This window comes from Chelonia mydas, chromosome 24, assembly GCF_015237465.2.
Source record: "Chelonia mydas isolate rCheMyd1 chromosome 24, rCheMyd1.pri.v2, whole genome shotgun sequence".
In the NCBI taxonomy this organism is placed as follows: domain Eukaryota; kingdom Metazoa; phylum Chordata; order Testudines; family Cheloniidae; genus Chelonia; species Chelonia mydas.
In genome coordinates, this window is record NC_051264.2 from 15,467,726 (window position 1) to 15,488,177 (window position 20,452).

The 20,452-nt window shown below is 58.1% G+C and overlaps 2 protein-coding genes and 1 long non-coding RNA gene across 13 annotated transcripts in view; 2 read left to right on the forward strand and 1 right to left on the reverse strand.

Moving 5' to 3' along the window:
• The first annotated feature begins 2,437 nt into the window (after nt 1–2,437).
• LOC114019448 (B-cell receptor CD22-like) overlaps nt 2,438–20,452 on the forward strand; it is a 163,216-nt gene continuing 145,201 nt past the window's right edge. The window contains exons 1-3 of the mRNA XM_037882791.2: nt 2,438–3,950; nt 4,287–4,532; nt 5,279–5,542. Of these exons, the coding sequence (XP_037738719.1) occupies nt 3,719–3,950; nt 4,287–4,532; nt 5,279–5,542 (742 nt within the window). The 5' untranslated portion in view covers nt 2,438–3,718. The remainder of the gene's footprint in view (nt 3,951–4,286; nt 4,533–5,278; nt 5,543–20,452) is intronic.
• LOC122463728 lies at nt 6,320–7,488 on the forward strand. Its single transcript, XR_006287326.1, has 3 exons — nt 6,320–6,831; nt 6,979–7,075; nt 7,456–7,488. It is a non-coding gene; the product is annotated as an uncharacterized LOC122463728 (long non-coding RNA).
• Nucleotides 16,135–20,452, reverse strand: part of LOC114018712 (B-cell receptor CD22) — a 97,410-nt gene continuing 93,092 nt past the window's right edge. For 9 of the 11 annotated variants that reach the window (XM_043535168.1, XM_043535167.1, XM_037882806.2 and 6 more), the window contains 5 exons: nt 19,815–19,911; nt 19,393–19,432; nt 18,911–19,017; nt 18,037–18,127; nt 16,135–16,971 (listed from right to left, as the gene is read on the reverse strand). In XM_043535168.1, the coding sequence (XP_043391103.1) occupies nt 16,864–16,971; nt 18,037–18,127; nt 18,911–19,017; nt 19,393–19,432; nt 19,815–19,911 (443 nt within the window). In that variant the 3' untranslated portion in view covers nt 16,135–16,863. Of the gene's footprint in view, nt 16,972–18,036; nt 18,128–18,910; nt 19,018–19,392; nt 19,433–19,814; nt 19,912–20,452 lie in introns of those variants that run through there. The other 2 variants (XM_037882807.2, XM_043535166.1) reach the window with 2 other exon arrangements.

The window sequence follows — 20,452 nt, forward strand, 5'->3', positions numbered from 1 at the left end:
CTGCTGCTCACAAACCGGGTAGAATTAGTGGGGGAAGCAAAGGGATGGTAATCTGGGAGGCAGTGACCATGAGTTGGTTGAGTTCAGGATCCTGACGCACGGGAAGAAAGGTAAGCAGCAGGATACGGACCTGGACTTCAGGAAAGCAGACTTCGACTCCCTCAGGGAACGATGGGTAGGATCCCCTGGGGACTAACATGAAGGGGAAGGGAGTCCAGGAGAGCTGGCTGTATTTCAAGGAATCCCGTTGGAGGTTCAGGGACAAACCATCACGAGAGTCGAAAGAATAGTAAATATGGCAGGCGACCAGCTTGGCTTAAGATGAAATCCTAGCGGATCTTAAACATAAAAAGAAGCTTACAAGAAGTGGAAGGTTGTGGACATATGACCAGGGAAGAGTATAAAAATATTGCTCGGGCATGTAGGAATGATATCAGGAGGGCCAAATCGCACCTGGAGCTGCAGCTAGCAAGAGATGTCAAGAGTAACAAGAAGGGTTTCTTCAGGTATGTGGCAACAAGAAGAAAGCCAAGGGAAGTGTGGGCCCCTTACTGAATGAGAGAGGCAACCTAGTGACAGAGGATGTGGAAAAAGCTAATGTACTCAATGCTTTTTTTGCCTCTGCTTCACTAACAAGGTCAGCTCCCAGACTGCTGCGCTGGGCATCACAAAATGGGGAAGAGGTGGCCAGCCCTCTGTGGAGATAGAGGTGGTTAGGGACTATTTAGAAAGCTGGACGTGCACAAGTCCATGGGGCCGGACGAGTTGCATCCGAGAGTGCTGAAGGAATTGGCGGCTGTGATTGCAGAGCCATTGGCCATTATCTTTGAAAACTCATGGCGATCGGGGAAGTCCCAGATGACTGGAAAAAAGGCTAATGTAGTGCCAATCTTTAAAAAGGGAAGAAGGAGGATCCTGGGAACTACAGGCCAGTCAGCCTCACCTCAGTCCCTGGAAAAATCATGGAGCAGGTCCTCAAAGAATCAATCCTGAAGCACTTGCATGAGAGGAAAGTGATCAAACAGCAGCATGGATTCACCAAGGGAAGGTCATGCCTGACTAATCTAATCGCCTTTTATGATGAGATTACTGGTTCTGTGGATGAAGGGAAAGCAGTGGATGTATTGTTCTTGACTTTAGCAAGCTTTTGACACGGTCTCCCACAGTATTCTTGTCAGCAAGTTAAAGAAGTATGGGCTAGATGAATGCACTATAAGGTGGGTAGAAAGCTGGCTAGATTGTCGGGCTCAAGGGTAGTGATCAATGGCTCCATGTCTAGTTGGCAGCCGGTGTCAAGTGGAGTGCCCCAGGGTCGGTCCTGGGCCGGTTTTGTTCAATATCTTCATAAATGATCTGGAGGATGGTGTGGATTGCACTCTCAGCAAATTTTGCGGATGATACTAAACTGGGAGGAGTGTAGATACGCTGGAGGGGAGGGATAGGATACAGAAGGACCTAGACAAATTGGAGGATTGGGCCAAAAGAAATCTGATGAGGTTCAATAAGGATAAGTGCAGGGTCCTGCACTTAGGACGAAGAATCCAATGCACGCTACAGACTAGGGACCGAATGGCTCGGCAGCAGTTCTGCGGAAAAGGACCTAGGGGTGACAGTGGACGACAAGCTGGATATGAGTCAGCAGTGTGCCCTTGTTGCCAAAAAGGCCAATGGCATTTTGGGATGTATAAGTAGGGTCATAGCGAGCAGATCGAGGGACGTGATCGTTCCCCTCTATTCAACATTGGTGAGGCCTCATCTGGAGTACTGTGTCCAGTTTTGGGCCCCACACTACAAGAAGGATGTGGAGAAATTGGAGAGAGTCCAGCGAAGGGAAACAAAAATGATTAGGGGTCTAGAACACATGACTTATGAGGAGAGGCTGAGGGAGCTGGGATTGTTTAGTCTACAGAAGAGAAGAATGAGGGGAGATTTGATAGCTGCTTTCAACTACCTGAAAGGGGTTCCAAAGAGGATGGCTCTAGACTGTTCTCAATGGTAGCAGATGACAGAACGAGGAGTAATGGTCTCAAGTTGCAGTGGGGGAGGTTTAGATTGGATATTAGGAAAAACTTTTTCACTAAGAGGGTGGTGAAACTGGAATGCGTTACCTAGGGAGGTGGTAGAATCTCCTTCCTTAGAGGTTTTTAAGGTCAGTCTTGACAAAGCCCTGGCTGGGATGATTTAACTGGGAATTGGTCCTGCTTCGAGCAGGGGGTTGGACTAGATGACCTTCTGAGGTCCCTTCCAACCCTGATATTCTATGATTCTATGATCCCATTAGAAAGGTTAAGACGACTGATATTAAAATATGAGTTGTGTGCTTTCATGTGTAGAAGAAAAAAGTTCATTATTATTTAGGGTTTTTTTAATATAGCACTTTTACCCGAAGTGCTTTACAATGGTTAGTTACGATACAAACACATTTGGAAAGATCATTAAGTGGTCCACGAGACCCTCAGGAATTCTCAAGTGGTCCACGGAAAAACAAGTTGGAGAGCCCCTGCTCTGACTGATCAAAAAGAAAACAACAAAACAAGGTGAACCAGGACGACTTTAAGTGAGGAGTTACTGTAGATTGCGTGAAAGGCGCTGGGCAGAGGGGGTTGGGACTTGGACCTGTTCTGGGCACCACCAAAATTATACAAAACCGCCCGCACCCTACACACACACACACACACACACCCCCATTTCTGCCTTGCTCTGAAATGCAAGTGCTTAGAGCTGGGAGCCAGGGCTCCTGGGTTCTTTCTTCAGCTCTAGGGGAAGTGGGGGGAGTGGTTAGTGCAGGGGGGACTTGTGGGTCAGACTCCCAGGCTGTGTTGTCAGACCCGTGTCCCCGTCCCTCTGTCTAACCCTTGGCCTGTGCTGAAGAGTCGCTGGGACTGACCCTGCAGCCAGCGTAACGCAGCAGGCGTGAGGGGCTCTCAGGTGGACCCTATAGTGGGATGGGACCCTGCAGGACCCCCCCAGAACAGCGGGAGCGGGTAAAATGTGCTTTGTTGGGGGTGGGATCGATGGAAAAAAACCAGGCTGCGGTAATTGGCGGGAAAACACTAAATCTCATAAATATACTAAGAGTTGCCGACTGGGGAAACTGCTAAATATTTTGTTTCAGCTTCTCTTTCCTCTCCGTGTTTATCTCCCTCGCTCCAAATCTCAGACTCGTTCTGTGATAACAGGAGTAAAGTGTGTTTGTACCTGGTTCAAGCAAGATTGTTTTCTTCTCTTTGTGGTAAAAATTGTCTCTGAATTCCATGGGTACAGATCAGATCTTCACCCACCGGTTTCTCTCTGTTGGTTGGCTGGTTTTAGCAGCCTGGGGGAATCAGTGTCTCTTGCGGGATTTGCGGGATTTAAGGTTTTTGTGGCTGGGAGGGGGATGAAAATGCCAAAAACAAAGCAGGGCACTTTCGGCTCTACTCTGAGACCGGATGTGTGGTGCCCCCAACTGGCGGCTACGCCCCTCCGGGCAGACCCAGCTCTCCCGTGTCTCAGGTGAAGTTTTGCTGCTCTCCCCCATGGCCACGAGCCCTCATTGCCCCGGCCAGCTGAGCGCCCAGGCTGGGCTGCGCCCGCACCCTGGGGGCTGCTCCCCGCTCTGCAGCCAGGCGGCGGCCCCTGGGAGCACTGCCAGCCCCAGGGCCCCAGCAGGGTTCAATGGCTCCTGACTCCTCCTCTCCTCACAGCCCATCTGTGCCAGCCGTCCCTGGGGCACCAAATGCAACCGGGATCCTCCCTCACCTGCTCCGTGGGGGCCAACTGCCCCAATGGCCCCTCCTGGTACGACCGAGATGGCGCACGGCGGAGCCCAGGGCAAACCTCGGGCAGGTCTGGGGCGTCCGAGCTGCAAATATCCCCGTCCCAGCTGAATCCTGGCGTGGCTCTGAGATGCCAGGTGGATGGATACAGGGATGAGTGTGACTCTGACCAATCCCAGCCCCTGGGGACAGGTGAGCTCTGCTTCTACACATGGCATGGTTAGAGCAGGGGGGGCGGGAGCCAGGACTCCTGGGTTCTATCCCTGACATGGGGGGAGGAGGGACTACTGGTTGGAGTCGGGAATCAGGTTTCCTGCCTTCTATCCCCAGTTCTGGGAAGGGGGTGGCCTAGTGTGCTAACGTGGGGGAGACTCGGTGCCAGGACTCCTGGGTTCTTTCCCCAGCTCAAAAACTCTCACCTGGCTTTACCAAATATTCTTGCCCCGTGGCACTAGACAGGGAGGGACCTGCCCCTTTGTTCAGTCCCGGGGCCCCACTGACAAACTCTCTCCCGACTTTCGCCCTCAGTCGAGGTTTCGTGGCCAGCAGGGAAGGCAGCACTAAGGGAAGGCGACGGTTTTACCCTGCGCTGCCAGGCTGCTGCCCTGCGGCCCATCGCCGGATACGTCTGGTCCCACGGGGATGTGTGGCTGCCAGAAGCTGGGCAGGATTTACGTGTTGAGAAGGCAGCCGTCTCCGACGGAGGGAGCTACGCGTGCGGGGTCTGGGTGTCCGGCCCCAGCTGGGGGTATCTGAGCCTCTCTGCGAGGGCTGGTGAGAGCCTCCTCCCTCGCAGCCCCCGATACTCCCCACACAGCATCCTGGAGCAGCTCCACGTGCCCCCACCTTGTCCCCCTGCTTCGCCCCACCCCGCCCATCTTATGAGCCCCTGCCTCGTATTGCGCCCCCGCCTCCTAATAACCGGGTTTACTCAACCCAGTGCTGCTGGCTCTGTGCTGGGCCCCCTGCTCCTCTGCATTGCTCCCATGGCTGGGCCCAGCAGAGACAAATTCAGTTTGTGCCCCCCCCGCACCTGCCCCCAGCCCCCTTTAAGCCACTGCCCATCCTCCCACCTGCCCCGGGGCCCCATTCCACACTGAGCTCGGCCCTGTCCCCTCCCACCTTCCCGGGTGTCCAGCCGCCTCTGTGCCAGGCCCTGCCCCTCCACCTGCCTTGTGTCCCCGGACTCCTCTGGGACAGTCTCTGCCCCCCTCCACCCCCAGCTGCCCCAGACCCCCAGCCCCATATGGGCCAGGCCCTGTACCACCCCTCACCTGCTCCAGGCCCCCAGCTTGCTTTGGGCAGACCCTCTCCCCCGCAACTGCCTTGTGCTCCCAGACCTTTCTTGGGGACTCCTCCCCCATATCCCCATGCCGCCCTGCCTGTTCTCACCCCCTGGAGCCACATGGACCAGGCCCTGCCCCTCACCCACTACCCTGGATCCCTTCCCCCCTCTGGGCCAGGTCCCCCCACTCTGCCTCTCTCCGTTCACGCCCCGTGTCTCTGTCTCGCCCCCCAAGATGCCCCCACAGGTGTTCGCGTTACGGCAGCGCCGGGCACCAGCCCGCAGGCAGGGGAATCGGTGACGCTAACGTGCAATTACACCAGCAGCCTCCCCGCCCCCAACTCCTACACCTGGTACCGGGGCGGCCGGCAGCTGGAGGGATCCCGGCAGGAAATGGTGTTGAAGAACATCACGGCGGAGCAGGCTGGGGAGTATCGCTGCCAGGCCGACAATGGGATCGGCCAGTCCCCGTCCCCCCCCATCACCATCACCGTCCTGTGTAAGTGCCGGGGACGTGAGAAAAGAGACCTCCGGGGTGGGGGAGGGGCTGGGGTTGTGCCTATGTGCCGTAGGCCCAGCGGGGGAGGGTCATTGTGGCTCCCTCTGTTTAGCTGAACCAACGGAAGGGGAAGGGGTGACGTGAGCCCCGTCTGGAAGATCCTCCGCAGAGAAGAGAACGTTGATAATGGGCCTGGCGGCCGAGCAGACAGAGATCCAGGGGCTGGAAGCTGAAGCTAGACAAATTCAGACTAGCAATAAGGTGCAAATGTTCAACAGGAAGGAGAATTTGCCATTAAAGAATGATCTCCAGACGTGGTGGATTCTCCATCCCGGGAATGTTTAAATCACGCTGGGATGTTTTGCTAAAGGATCGGGTCTTGTTCAAACGGGAATGAATTCAGGGGAGTCCTGAGGCCTGTGTCACCCAGCTTGACCTTCTGCCGTTAGATTCTATGGATCATCCTTCCCTTGGCCCGTCGCTGCCTTTGCCCGAGGTCTTGGGGAGGCTGGCTGTGATTCCTCCAGCCCTTTTATCAAACAGGCAGGGGCTGGACTACATCTCCCTTGATGCACCACAGCCACAAATTCCAATGAAGCTCCCCACCCCGCACCAAGAGGGGAGCAGGTGGTGCATCGTAGGAGATGTAGTTCAGCCGGACAGCCCGGCAGACAGAGGAGATTGAGAACGTGAGGCACAGGAACTGCAAGTCCCGTGATGCACCACACCGAAGGACTCCTATGACACACATGGAATGATGGGATTTTGTGAGATCTTGGTTTTCATTTAAAAAAAAACAAAATTTCTAGTAGAGCTGGCCAGGAAATGGGTATTTTTTTCCCAAGTGGGAAACCTCCACTTTTCACAGAAATGTCAAAACCCGAAATATTTCAATTGAAAATGGCCTGATGGGAGTTATAGTTTGAGTGCCTTGTGCTTCCATTCTCTTCTGTGGGCCAGGATCTGTAGCCGGACTATATCTCCCATGATGCACCTTAGCGTAGGATTCCTATGATGCACGTCCTTCCCTCACCGAAAGAGGAGCTGGTGGTGCATCATGAGAGATGTAGTCCAGACAAACACCTTGACCTATAGTGGAGAATGAGGATACAAGGCTCTGAAACTACATCTCCCAGGATGCACCGTGGCTATGGATTCCTATGAGGCTCCCTCCCATCACCAAGAGGGAGATAGTGGAGCATCATGGGAAATGTCATCCAGCTGGGCAGCACAGCCTATAGAGGAGGCTGGGGGTGCTGGGACGGGAGGGCTCCGCGTCTGAGCATCAGGTCTGCTGACTCCAAAGCCACCACGTGTAATGATCCAGCCCCATGCAGCCTCACTGTGGGCTTGTTACCCGGCTGCCGTCCCTCAGCAAATGGGGTTCGAAAATCTGCTGCAGGGTTGATCCAAGAACCCTCCTTTCTCATTTCCAGCCACCCCCCGTGTTTGGGCTCCCGCGTTCATCCTGGGACCTGCAGTTGCGCTCGTCCTGCTGCTGCTGGTGGGGCTGGTCGGCGTCACAGCTTGGAGGTATTTGCGCTTGCTTTGCAAACCGGTGATATCCGCGTCTCGGGTCGTCTGGCCATCCCCAGCTCCTCCCGCCTGGCCTTTGCGGAGAACCCCGCAATGCGGGAGTGAGAATTGCAGAGCCAGTTCGGCTGCACGGAAACCCAGTCTGGGGGAGGTGATTGAATGGTGGTGGTTGGGTCCCACACAGATACCTGACACCCGCAGGGGCCTGGGGAGGGCTGGGTGGCCTCCTGCTGACACGGCTGGGCTGGTGGTCAGGAGAGCAGGGGTCAAGCCCAGGCAGGAGGTTCTATTTTGTGGGAGCCTTGTCCGTTCCTTCCCCTCCTGAACCGAAGCAGATGTCGTTTTGCCTCTGAGCTGTTGGTCTCCTTTATTTGTAGGAAGAGGCGGAGCAAACGCCAGGGACTGAGCAGGAATCTGGTAAGTGCATCTATGGGGCTGGGAGCCAGGACGCCTGGGTTCTATCCCCAGCTCTGCTGCTGGCTCACTGCGTGACTTTAGACGAGCTCTGTCCCTCACTTTCCCCCTCCAATAAACAGGATTATAAAATCCGCCCCCAGCTTTCCCCGAGCAGGACATAAGCTCTTTCCAATCTCACTTCTGCCTGCCTTGCAGGACCAGCCCCCGAGGTAACAGCAGGGCCTGGCTCTGGTCCAGGGCTGCCCAGAGGCTTCAGGGGGCCTGGGGCAAAGCCATTTTGGGGGCCCTATAATTAATTAAGAGCCTTTTTAATTTTTACTACCCCGGCGGCGCTCCAGATCTTCGGCGGAGTGAGTGACGGACCCGCCGCCGAAAACCCAGAGAGCCGCCCCCGTCCGTAAAAGCGCCGCAGCGAGTGGCCCCCCCTTACCCATAATGGGATCTGTCCAAGTCGGGGTTGGGGCCGGGGCTGGGATTGGGGTCAGAGCTGTGGCTGCCGTGGAGCGGGGCTGGGTGGCGCTCCCTCCCTGCCCGCCATGGGGGCTGGCTCGAGCCCTGCCGTGCCACCCTGAAAGTTCCTCCCTGCCCTCCTAGGGTGGTGTGCCCCACAGTTTGGGGACCGCTGCTCTAGAAGGGAAAGGCCGTGTGCACCCTTCCCTGCCCCACCATCCCGAGGCAGCTCGTCCTCTCCTGTGGGGCTGGATTGGAGCCAGTGCCCCCTAGAGAGGAAAGGCCCCATTCCCCAAGTCCATGATTCATGTCAGGTCTGGGTGCTTTAGCCCAGGGTCCATCCCCAGCCACTCACCCACAGGGGTTGTACGCTGTTGACCGATGCAGCCTGTCCAATCCCCAGCCACGGCGCTGCAGCCGACCCAATGCTAGCGACCCAAATGCCCTCGCGCCATCCCCAGCCCCCGTAACGTTCTCTCTTTCCGTGGCAGCGCGCGCACCGAGGTGTTCCCGGGCTCTCCGGATGGCACCGGGCAATCCCACATCTACAGCCAGCCCATGAACATGGGGAAAGTACTGCAGGTGAGTGACTCATTCCTCTGTTATATGAGGCCCAGGACTACTGGGTTCAATCCCTGGCTCCATGAGGGGAAGGGAGTGGAGTCTAGTGGTTAGAGTGGAGTGGGGGGGGGGCAAGAGCCAGGACTCCTGGGTTCTCTCCCCAGCTCTGGGAGGGGAGTGGGGTCTCGCGGCTAGAGCGGGGACTACGAGTCTTTAGTCTGTTCCTTCAAGGAAGCCCACGACTTTCCCTCTTACCCATCACGTTCACACTGATAAGTCATCCACTTCTACTCCTCCCGCTTCTTCCTGGGGTTCGAGAGGATCAGTCTCAGCCCATAGGAGCCGTTCTCGGTGGCCCGCAGGTCACACCGCTGCAGGCTGCAATCTCTCTCCAGGTCCCCCAGGAACCTCACGCACCCTGCAAAGGCCGGGCTGATGGAGGCGTTGTGTTTATAGAGGACGGTGTCACTGAAATCTTTCTTCTCAGGGTCATAGCCAGGGTTCAGGTACCAGGCCAGGGAGTTGATGGTTGGGTTGTTTGGCCTTCTGGGGTTCAGGAGGCAGGATTTATAGCGGCACGGGATGGACAGACAGGCCCCGTCCAAGCGATCAGGGACGCGGCACCTCGGCGGGTCGGTCTCAGTGACACAGGAAGCCTGAAGCAGCAGAGTGACTGAGATGGCAGCGAGGCGCACGCTGCCGGACGCTTCCGTGTGCTGAACTGGGACTCAGGAGATCAGGGTTGATTCCAAGCACTAAACTCCCTGTTCAGCTCATGGTGTGCCTCCGTGCCTCAGTTTCCTCATCTGCACAATGAAGAGAACCCAGGAATCCTGAATCCCGACACAACCTTCCCAACCCCCTATCACTGGATCCCATCGCTCTGATGCAAGTGGAGTAAATCTCACAGAGGAAAACCTTCCTCTGAGCTTGTGACCCCCAGCCGGGTCTCCCCTCCCTTCTCCCCTGCCCCCGGGGCTCTGTGGATCTGAAGGAGCCAGACCTTCAGGGTGAGGCCAAGGGGCCTTTCCCGGGAGGAACAGCAGCCAGAGGAGACACCTCATGGTGACCCCGGGCAGCCGTGGCGCTGGGGAGCAGAGGAAAGAGCAAAGGGCTGGTTGGTTCCTGTGATGACCCAGAGCAACATCAACCACCCGCAGCGGAGAGAGACCAGCTGGAGGGGGGACTGCAGGGAACCCACTATCTGCTCTAACCACTAGACCCCCCTCCCTTCCCAGGGTTGGGAGAGAACCCAGGTGTCCTGGCTGTCGGGCCCCTGCTCTAACACACTAGCTGCCGGATGGGTTTGTCACTCATGGCGTGGTGCACGGGGCCTCACATTAAATAGGGTATGCATCCGATGAAGCTCACGAAAGCTCATGCTCAAATAAACTGCTTAGTCTCTAAGGTGCCACAAGTACTCCTTTTCTTTTTACGAATACAGACTAACACGGCTGTTACTCTGAAACCTGTCATTAAATAGGGGAGGCAGCTGAACGCAGGACAACTGTTGCTCACCCCGCTGGGCAGGGAGGTTATTACAGGTCTTGGTGCCCAGAGCGGGGACATTGAGCTTCCTCTGGGAAAACTCCAGCAGGTACCATCTGTCACGGAGTCCCCGGGCGATGCTCTGGAACTGCTCCCCATGAAGCCAGTCAGGACTCTGGGGCAGTCGCCTTCCGGTCAGCAGCCTGTCTGCAGGACACACAGCTCACACGGCTTCCACCTTCCTGGGTCTGACCTCGGAGCATTCAGCCTCCTCTGCCCCTCCGTGTGCTTCCCACAGCGAGTCCGCTCATGCGGGGCTCCTGGAGAAGCCAGAGGGTCCTGCACCCCAGCTTCGCAGTCAGACGTGACTCTCAGCCAGCCAGTAGAACAGAGATTTATTAGACGACAGGAACATGGTCTAACACAGAGCTTGTAGGTGCAGAGAACAGGACCCTCAGCCGGGTCCATTTTGGGGGGCAGTGAGCCAGACAACCACGTCTGCCCTTCACTCCATGTCCCAGCCAGCCCCAAACTGAAAGTCCCTCCAGCCCCTCCTCCTCTGGGCTTTGTTCCTTTCCCGGGCCAGGAGGGCACCTGATTCCTTTGTTCTCCAACCCTTTAGCTCTCACCTTGCAGGGGGGAAGGGCTCAGGCCATCAGTTGCCAGGAAACAGGGTGTTGGCCATTCTCTGTGTCCAGACTCCTGCACACACCTGCCCTCTCGGGCTCTGCAATGATCATACACCCTTCTCCCAGCCCCTAGATACTTAAGAACTGCCTAGGGGAACTGAGTCACCCCCACACTATTCAGAGGAAACATTAAGAACAGTCCCACTTCGTCACACCATCCCTCTCCGGACGCTCGATCCACGGGGGCCCCAGCAGCCCCTCGCCCTGTGTGGGAGGCTGCGAGTACGTGTGTAGCTCTCACTGGTGCATGGATCGCTCTTGGAGTTGGATATGCGGGGACAGTCGTCACTTAGCTGGTGACTTTAATCCAGTTGAGAAGAGACAGGGGACCTTGTTCCCGCGACTGTCTGTGTTACTGGCATTCACTTCAAATAAAAATAAAGGCGACAGGGGTGGGGGTCTGGTGGTTTGCGGGGCTCATGAGACACTTGGGGGATCCAGGGGCTGGTGATTTGGGGTGGCTGGTGGGAGACACTAGGGCGATATTCAGGGGGCTGGTGGTGTGGGGGGCTCATCAGAGACATTTCGGGGGAGTCAAGGGGTGGGAGGCCGGTGGTTTAGGGGGGCTGGTGGGAGACACTTAGGGGATTCAGGAGGCTGGAGATTTCGGGGTCCCAGATCTAACAACAGAAACTATTTTCCCTTTCCCACGAGGCGCTGAGCTTTCCCGCAGGCCAGAGACGGAGTCACCCTATGAGGTGAGCGCAGGGTCTGTTACCCTCCCCCCACCCCCGGGCCCCTCTGTCCCCTGCTGGCTGGAGTGTGTCGCGGCTGCAGCCTCCCCACCCCCACCCCCCGCACTGCGAATCCCTGCCCCCTGCTGGGTGGAAGCCGCGCTGCCTAAGTGTGTGTGTGAGACCCCGTCCTGCTACCGGCTCAGGGGAGATTCCCCCAGCCACAGAGTGTCCGGTCCTGGCAGCACCCACCCCGCTGGCCCTGGGGCCCATTGAGCAGGGATCTCACTGGCTCTCTGTTTGGGCCTACAGGAACTCCAAGGACGGACCCAGGATATTTACAGCGAGTGGAACTCTCCCCAAGCTGGTTCCCACTGAGCTCCGCCGAAATTCTGACCAGCCTGGGACCTCTTTGCATGGCTGGGACCTTAAACACAAAGAGAAGCCATCGCTCAATGGGGGCAGATCCCAGCAGGGTCCACAAGCGCCGACTTTCCATTGTGCAGGGGGGTGCTCGAGCCCTGGCTCTGCCCCAGGTCCCATCCCCACTCCACCCCTTCCCTCAAGGCCACACCCCTGCCCTGCTCCCACCCCACCTCTTCCCATCCCCTAGTGTGCTGCGTCCTCACTCCTCTCCCCTGTGCCCCGGTGGGCAGGAGGAGCGGGGAGGGAGGGGGAAGCGCTGATGGGGGGCTGCCGGTGGGTGCTCAACCCCTGTGCTGGGGTCAAGCGGCCGTAGCTCCATTGGCATGAATGGGGCCAGACCCCCAGCTGGGGTGACGTGGCCATCACTCTACTGGAGAACTCGACTGGGAATAAATAGCTCCGCAATGCAGGGATTGGGTAATTCTTTTTCGAGATCAACTTTAGAAAAAATAGTGGCAATCCCGAGACAAAAAACAGCGGTTAACTTGGGGTTAAAGGTGAGACGTGCTGAGCAATTCCCAGGAGCAAAGGAGAGGGGAACAAGGGAGATTTCAAATCCCAAAGAGGACACAGGCAGGAAATTCCAGGGTCAGGTCAAAGTTAGTAGAACCCGGCAGCTGGGGGACGAGCAGTGGGCGTGAGCTTGGTTCAGAGGGTTTTCCCAGCTCCGCGAGGAGGGTGAACACAGGCCGGGGCGTTGACGGTGGAGTCTCATGGGGTTCAGGGTCCTGGTAGCGCAGAGGGCACCATGGCCCGCAGGGACCTCGGCCGGGCTCTGTTACAATAGTCCCCAGGCTGTTCGAATAGTCTCCAGGATTGTCCGAGGGGCTGGCAGTATCCCCGGAGCGCAGGATTTCCTGCTGGGGACGCAGAAAGACACACAGTGGGAAAGAGGGTCTGAAGACCAGTGATCACACCCCCAGCTTGAGGTGTGTGTGTGTCTGCCCCTGTGGGCAGTCGGGCGAGGAGCGGTTGGATCAGGGGCCTGGCAGCAGGGACTCCTGGGTTCTATCCCCAGCTCTGGGGTGGGAGAGGGGTCCAGTGGGTTAGAGCATGGGGGTTGGGAGCCAGGACTCCTGGGTTCTGTCCTTGGCTGGGGTAGGGACAAGAGTCAGGCCTCATGGGTGATGGGAGGGGAGTCTAGTGGTTAGCGCAGGGTACTTTGTTCTGATCCCACTGCGTGGCTCTCCAGTCCCCGGGCTGTGGGCAGGGCTGTCTGGGGTGTCGTGCTAGAAACGCTCCTCATCCAGGTTTCCGGCATTGCTGCTCCTGAGCATGCTCAGGGGATCTGTGGCTGGTCCAGGACATCTGCTGATGGAGGCGGGAAGGGCTGGGCCAGGAGAGGGGCCAATAGACAGAACCAGGGACGGTGTTTTTCTTTCTGGCCACATTTCAGGCAGCGGTTTCCCAGGGGCGGGAAAGGGGGACAGGCCCGCCAGGGCGAAACCCAAACCCTCGGGGTCAGCCCTGTCCTGGGACCAGACCGCAGCCCCCCACTGCTAAGGAACTGACATCCCAGGCCAGGCAGACCCTCACTGTAATTCTGTCTGTGCCCACCTGGGGGGGACGTGGACGCGGGGCCAGAGAAGGACCCCTCTGAATGGAACGGGACTGAGGTTACAGGTAGGATGGTATATTCCACCCCACCCTCGTGCCCAGGCCACGATCGCCCCCTCTTGTCTGGGCCCCAGGCTGATTGCGGGTCTGGGCTGAGCTATCCTGAGCAATTAGTGACCTTTCTATTCCCCTGATGCACAGCACCCCCTAGTGCCATGCTGGGGCTTTGGGGTCAGCCCTGCCTGCCAGGGGAGAGCCCCACTCTTCCATGCCCATCTCCCATCCGTGCCCAGATCGTGCCCGCCCTGCTTAGCCAGAGAGAGGAAAGTGAAAGGACTCAGACATTGCTAAACAACCCCCTGCACCTGCAGCGAAAGGGGGAAGTTTGGAGCTGCCCTTCAAGGTGCTCTGGGGCCTGCCCCCCCACCAGCAGGGGACCCACAGAAATCTCACCTCCTCACCTGGTGCCACTTCCCTTTTGCCCTCCAAAGGCGCCGGTCTGATCTTCAGTTCCCCCCTGGCCAGATCGGCTGCCGGAGCCGCGGCTGCACGACGCACTATAAGGTAATTGCACCTTCTCCAGCCGGCGGAGTGGGGGCTAGTGGTTAGAGCGGGAGGTTGGGAGCCAGGACTGCTGGGTTCTTCTCCCAGCTCTGTGCAGCCCCGTTGTGCCCAGTGCCACCCAGACACAGTGAGAGACAGTCCCCGGGCCTTGGGGTGCACTGGGGTGGAGAACCGAGGGACTCCCTGAAACCTCTTTCCCCTTAGCAGGGGCTCTCTGTGCCCCCCGTTTCCTCTCTGCACCAGGGTCCCCCAATCTAACCCCTCGGCCAGGGGTCCTCTGGGCCCCCCATTCCCTCCTCCCCCGTACCAGCTCCCCCGATGCCAGGGGCTCAGTCTGTGGGATACTGGACAGAGATGAGCTGTGGGAGGGTGAGGCTGGAAGGCATCAATGGTACCCCCAGCTGGTCCTCAGATCTACCGTCAATTTCACTTTGGGGCGCTGTGCTGCAGGGAGTGTGGGGGGCTCTCCCCTGGCTCTCCGGGCCAGCCCCGATGCCCCAATGTGAATCAAACAGAGCAAAGGCTTGAAGCAGGGTCTCCCACAGCGCCGGGACCAGCAGAGGGCGCCGTTGAGCTGCCCGCCAGCCCTGGATTCTCACCTCCCGCCAGGGGTCTGGGAATTGATTATTTTGGTGCTGCCCCGCGAGACGCCACCTCCAGGCCTGATTTGGAACAAACGCCCCAACGGCCGAAAACTGAGCCCCGCTGCAGCCGCTGAAGTTCAGCTCCCCACAAATTAAACCACCCCCAGGATTGCGGAAAATCCTGGGGCAATTTCTCCTGTCCAGACAGCCCCAGGGCTCGCTTGGCTGCTCCTTGGGGCAGGGGAGCGGGGTTTTGCTCTGTGTCTGTACAGCGCCTGGCACGCTGTCTCACGTGCGGTGTGCCTACGTGTTACCCCCATACACCAAATACACAATACTCGGGGGTTAGGAAATACACTGGGGCTGGGCTCCGTGTCTCCCCTTTGGCGCTTTATTCGGAAGCGGGAAGAATGACAGCCTGCGGGGGATCCAGCCTCCTGCAGGACGGGGTGAGCCGGACACTGCTTAGCGCGGAAACCTTAGCCCCGGACAATGAACCCATTGAGCCAGCGAAACCCGGCTCTCCCCGTTAGATAAGCCAGTGGAAGTGACTAGCCAGGAACTGAGGGATAATTTGCCTGCTGTTGCTACACTCCTGTAGGTGAGTGAGAGACAGAAGGAGCCGGAGCTGTACAGTTTCTCTCGAAGGCGGCAGAGGGATGCCTTGGTCCGGGTCTATCAGCACCTGTCTGGGGAGGGGATTTTGGGGAGCAGAGGCTGGTTAACCCACCCCACAAAGGCAAAGTGAGCTCCGATGGCTGGGGGATGAAGCCAGACAAATCCAGACTGGACATAAGGGGCAGGTTCTTCCCAAGGAGAGGACTTGACCCTCGCAACAACTACCCCAGAGGGGGCAGGTTCTCCAAACCTTTGAGTCCTTCCATGGTGATCGGGTGTCTCACTAAAAGCCCCACTCTAGCTCGACCCCCAGATCTGGGCTTGAATCTGCAAAGGGGGCCGAGGTAGGAGCACACGTGTCAAGGGGGCGGAGTTAACGGTGCTCCAGCTCAATCCCCCAGATCTGGGCTTGAAATCTGCAAAGGGGCAGAGTTAAGGACACACATGCAAAGGGGTGGAGTTAACCCTCCACCCATACAGATCTGGGCTGGGTGCAGGGACCCCTGGGGGAGGTCTCCGGCCAGGCTAGGCACGAGGGCAAACTGGCCGTGCAGAACAGTCCCTTGAGATGTGTGGATTGATAAACCAAACCCTCTAGCCCTGCAAAACACACGGCCTGGAGAGTACCCGCTGCCCAGTATTACCCACAGCAGAGCTCTCCTAGCATTGCGATCCCTCACTCCCCTTCAGGATCCACAGCTCAGCGTTTTAACCCGGAGCCAGGAGGAGACGCTTTGACCCCGATCCTGCCATCGGGCCCCTGTTACCGCCCAGTGGCTGGACCTAACACAGGAGCCAGGCCTGAGTCTAACGTCACGGCTCAGCGCGGGCTTAATCCGTGCAGAGCGGAGACGCTTGTGGGCCCCTTTCTAATTTCAGCAGGGCAGTTGGCTCAGGCTTCTGTTGCCTCTTTGCACCGGTGGGAATGACCTTGCCAGGAATGGACGGTCAGGGTGGGGCTGCCCCCATCACATCTGGCAAGTAACCGATTTGCCAGCAATGCCGAAAAATCGGAAACAAAATTCCTGTCAAGTCTGACCGATTTTCAATGGTTTTGATTTAAAAACAACACATGAAAGGATTTTTTGCAACAAAAAGAATCATTTTGGACTGAACCAATTCGAGGGTTCGGGGGTTTTATCTCCTCCTGAGACAATTTGGCAAAACCCTCCTGAAATCGCGTGATGATTTGGTGGCGCCGAACCTGTGTTTCCTGATCACAAAACGTTTCGTGTGAACACGTTCACTTGTTTCTACTCCCCACCTCCTGCTCCTAGAGCCGGGTCATGAGCTGCTGGATCTTGGCCTGCTAGATCGAGGGGCCCGCTCTCACCAGACGTCTGTTCCCCCGGGGGGGATATTTCTAGAGGGGACTGAGTCACCCCTCAACCTTCTCCGGGTGACGCTGGATAAACTGAGCGCCTGGAGTCTGACTCCCCTGTCTTCCAATCCTTGAGTCGTTCTCCTGGCTCTTCTCTGACCCCTCCCCAAGTGATCTCTGTGCGTCGGGACTGGGGGGGCCGCGCAGCCGGATTCCACTGGAGGTCACCTCTGAATGTGGGGGGACGGCTCTGGCCCAGGTCAGACCAGCCGATCAAACTGGCCTCTTCTGGCCTTGGAAATCTGTTTGTCTCGTGTCTCCTCATTGCCCCTCCGCTGCCCGCGGGATCCCTAGCTGAGAAGCCGGCGCAAGCAGCAAGCATGTGCAGCTGGCTGGCGGCCGTAGGGGGAAGTGCCAGGTGAGCCGCAGCTGGATCCTAGCGCTTAATAACAGCGTATTCGCAGGTGAGGTCGGCGGCAGGCTCCGCTCTCCGGGTGGGATGCTGCAGCTGGATGGCCGAGTAGTGGACCTCGTCCGGGTCACTCTAGGGTAAAGAATAATAATGACAATGCCCGGCTCTGATGGGGAGCTTTACGTCAGCAGAGCTCAAAGCACGGCTGGGGAAACTGAGGCACTGGACAGGGAAGTGACTTCGCCAAGGCCACCCACCAGGCAGGTGGAAGAGCCAGGAAGAGAACCCAGGCGTCCTGTGTCTCAGGCCAGTGCTCTATCCACTAGGCAACGCTGTCTCCTAAAAAACAACTCCCCCCCCACAATTTTAGCCTTTATGAGCATTACGTCGGGCCTTCTGGAGACCCCTTATATCGACACAAAACACATCGGCTGAGGGCGTCACCTCTGTAATGGGAGATACACATGGAGGATAACAGCCCTACCACTGCTGCTGGGTAATGGAGCAACTCCTTTAGCTCCACCTTGGGCACAACAGCTCTGCTCCTCCTGCCATCGAATGGAGCAACTCCACCAGCTCCGGCAATGCTGCTACTCAGTCACCAGCAGTTGGATCAGAGCTGGCGCCCCCTACAGGGGAAAGGTCCCAGGCCCCATTCCCTGTCCCAGCCTGTGGACGAGATATTGCTGCACATGCCAGCTGCCCAGGGCTTGTCCCGCTGCCCCCGGCGACACAGAGCCCCCCCTGCAGGGCGCTCGCCTTTCATGTCACCCCCCAGCCCCGTCACTCAGTGTCCCGCCCACCGCTCTGCCCTCCAGCTGCTGGGCGATGCCCCCTGCCCTGCCCCGCAGCTGTGCTCACCCTGACCCAGAGCACCCAGCCCAGCCTGTCTCGCTGCCCTGGAGCTGATCTCACAGGGGCAGAGCCGGGATAGAGCCCAGGAGTCCTGGCTCCCAGCCTAACCACTAGACCCCACTGCCCTCCCAGGGCCAGGGATAGAACCCAGGAGTCCTGGCTCCCAGCCCACTGCCCCGCTCTAACCACTAGACCCCACTGCCCTCCCAGAGCCAGGGATAGAACCCAGATGTCCTGGCTCCCAGCCCCCCTGCTCCAACCACTGGACCCCACCCTACTCCTGGAGCCGGGGACAGAACCTCTGAGACCCGGGCCGCCTTTACAGAGGAATGAGTCTCTCACCTGCGGTACTTTGCCAGTGTTCATGGGCTGGCTGTAGATGTGGGATTGCCCGGTGCCATCCGGAAAGCCCGGGCACACCTCGGTGGGCGCGCTGCCACAGAAAGAGAGAACGTTAGGGGGCTGGGGATGGCGCGAGGGCATTTGGGTGCTAGCGTTGGGTCGGCTGCAGCGCCGTGGCTGGGGATTGGACAGGCTGCGTCGGTCAACAGCGTACAACCCCTGTGGGTCAGTGGCTGGGGGGACCCCTGGGCTAAAGCACCCAGACCAGACATGAGTCATGGATTTGGGGAATGGGAAATGGGGCCTTTCCCCTCTAGGGGACACTGGCTCCAGTCCAGCCCCGGAGTGGGGGACTGGCTTCATCGGGAGGGAGGAGGGCAGAGAAGGGGCCTTTCCCTTCTAGAGCAGCGGTCCCCAAACTGTGGGGCACACCACCCTAGGAGGACATGGAGGAACTTTCGGGGCAGTGCAGCCGGGCCAGCCCCCATGGGGGGCAGGGTAGGGAGCACCACCCAGCCCTGCTCTGCCCCAGCTACAGCCTCCAGCCCTGGTCCCAACCCCAGCTCCCAACTGCAGTTCTGACCCCACTCCCGGCGGGGGACGGGGGTGGGGCACGGACAGTTTCCATTATGGATAAGGGAGGGTGCGACAGAAAATAGTTGTGGACCCCTGTCTAGGGAGTGCTGGCTCCGATCCAGCCCCTGCCCCAAACAGGGCTCATCCCTCCAGCAGGGGGCGCCAGGGACACACACACACTGACCTACACCCCAGCAGGAGGCGTATCAAGCTCAGCCTTGGCACGTTCTCCTAACATGTGGGCCACCGCCCCACACCCAGCCCTGCACAGTAGCTCACAGCCAGGCCCGGCAGTTACCTGGGGGTCCCGGGTGGGGCCAGGCGGGCTGGCTTCCCCATGCCATAGTGCTGGGTGTTCTCATAGATGCGTTCAGACATTGGGGTCTCCCCCGGGCCCGGCTGGTCCTGCAAGGCAGGGAGAAGTGAGGCCGCCAGCCACTGCTCTGGGACTGCTCGGTGATGTCTAACAACAAAGGAAAATGCACATAGACACCCCCCCGAAAAACTACCCAGAGGATTGGAATGACCTTCTGTCCTGCTCGGGGAAGGGGATGGGAAGGGGACAAGGAGAGGAATTTTATAATCCTCTTTTATGGCGGGGTAAACTGAGGGACAGAGCTCATCTAAAGTCATTCAGTGAGTCAGCAACAGAGCTGGTGATAGAACCCAGGAGTCCTGGCTCTCAGCACCTCTTGCTCTCGCCCACTAGACCCCACTCCCCTCCCAGAGCTAGGGAAAGAACCCAGGTGTCCTGGCTCCCAGCCCCATAGATGCACTTACCGGATCGCTGCTCAGTCCCTGGCGTTTGCTCCGCCTCTTCCTACAAATAAAGGAGACCAACAGCTCAGAGGCAAAACGACCTCTGCTTCGGGTCAGGAGGGGAAGGAACAGGACAAAGGCTCCCACAAAATAGAACCTCCTGCCTGGGCTTGACCCCTGCTCTCCTGACCACCAGCCCAGCCGTGTCAGCAGGAGGCCACCCAGCCCTTCCCAGGCCCCTGCGGGTGTCAGGTATCTGTCTGGGACCCACCACCACCATTCAATCACCTCCCCCAGACTGGGTTTCCGTGCAGCCGAACTGGCTCTGCAATTCTCACTCCCGGATTGCGGGGTTCTCCGGCAAAGGCCAGGCAGGAGATGCTGGGGATGGCCAGACGACCCGAGACGCGGATATCACCGGTTTGCAAAGCAAGCGCAAATACCTCCAAGCTGTGACGCCGACCAGCCCCACCAGCAGCAGCAGGATGAGCGCAACTGCAGGTCCCAGGATGTACGCGGGAGCCCAAACACGGGGGGTGGCTGGAAAGGAGAAAGGAGGGTTATTGGATCAACCCTGCAGCAGATTTTCGAACCCCTTTTGCTGAGGGATGGCAGCTGGGTAACAAGCCCACAGTGAGGCTGCATGGGGCTGGATCATTACACGTGGTGGCTTTGGAGTCAGCAGACCTGATGCTCAGACGCAGAGCCCTCCCGTCCCAGCACCCCCAGCCTCCTCTATAGGCTGTGCTGCCCAGGGGGATGACATTTCCCATGGTACACCACTATCTCCCCTCTTGGTGATGGGGAGGGTGCCTCATAGGAATCCATAGCCAGGGTGCATCATGGGAGATGTAGTTTCAGAGCCTTGTAGCCTCATTCTCCACTATAGGCCAAAGTGTCTGTCTGGACTACATCTCTCATGACGCACCACCAGCTCCTCCCTTGGTGAGGGAAGGACGTGCATCATAGGAATCCTACGCTAAGGTGCATCATGGGAGACATAGTCCGACTACAGATCCTGGCCCACAGAAGAAAATGGAAGCACAAGGCACTCAAACTACAACTCCCAACAGGCCATTTT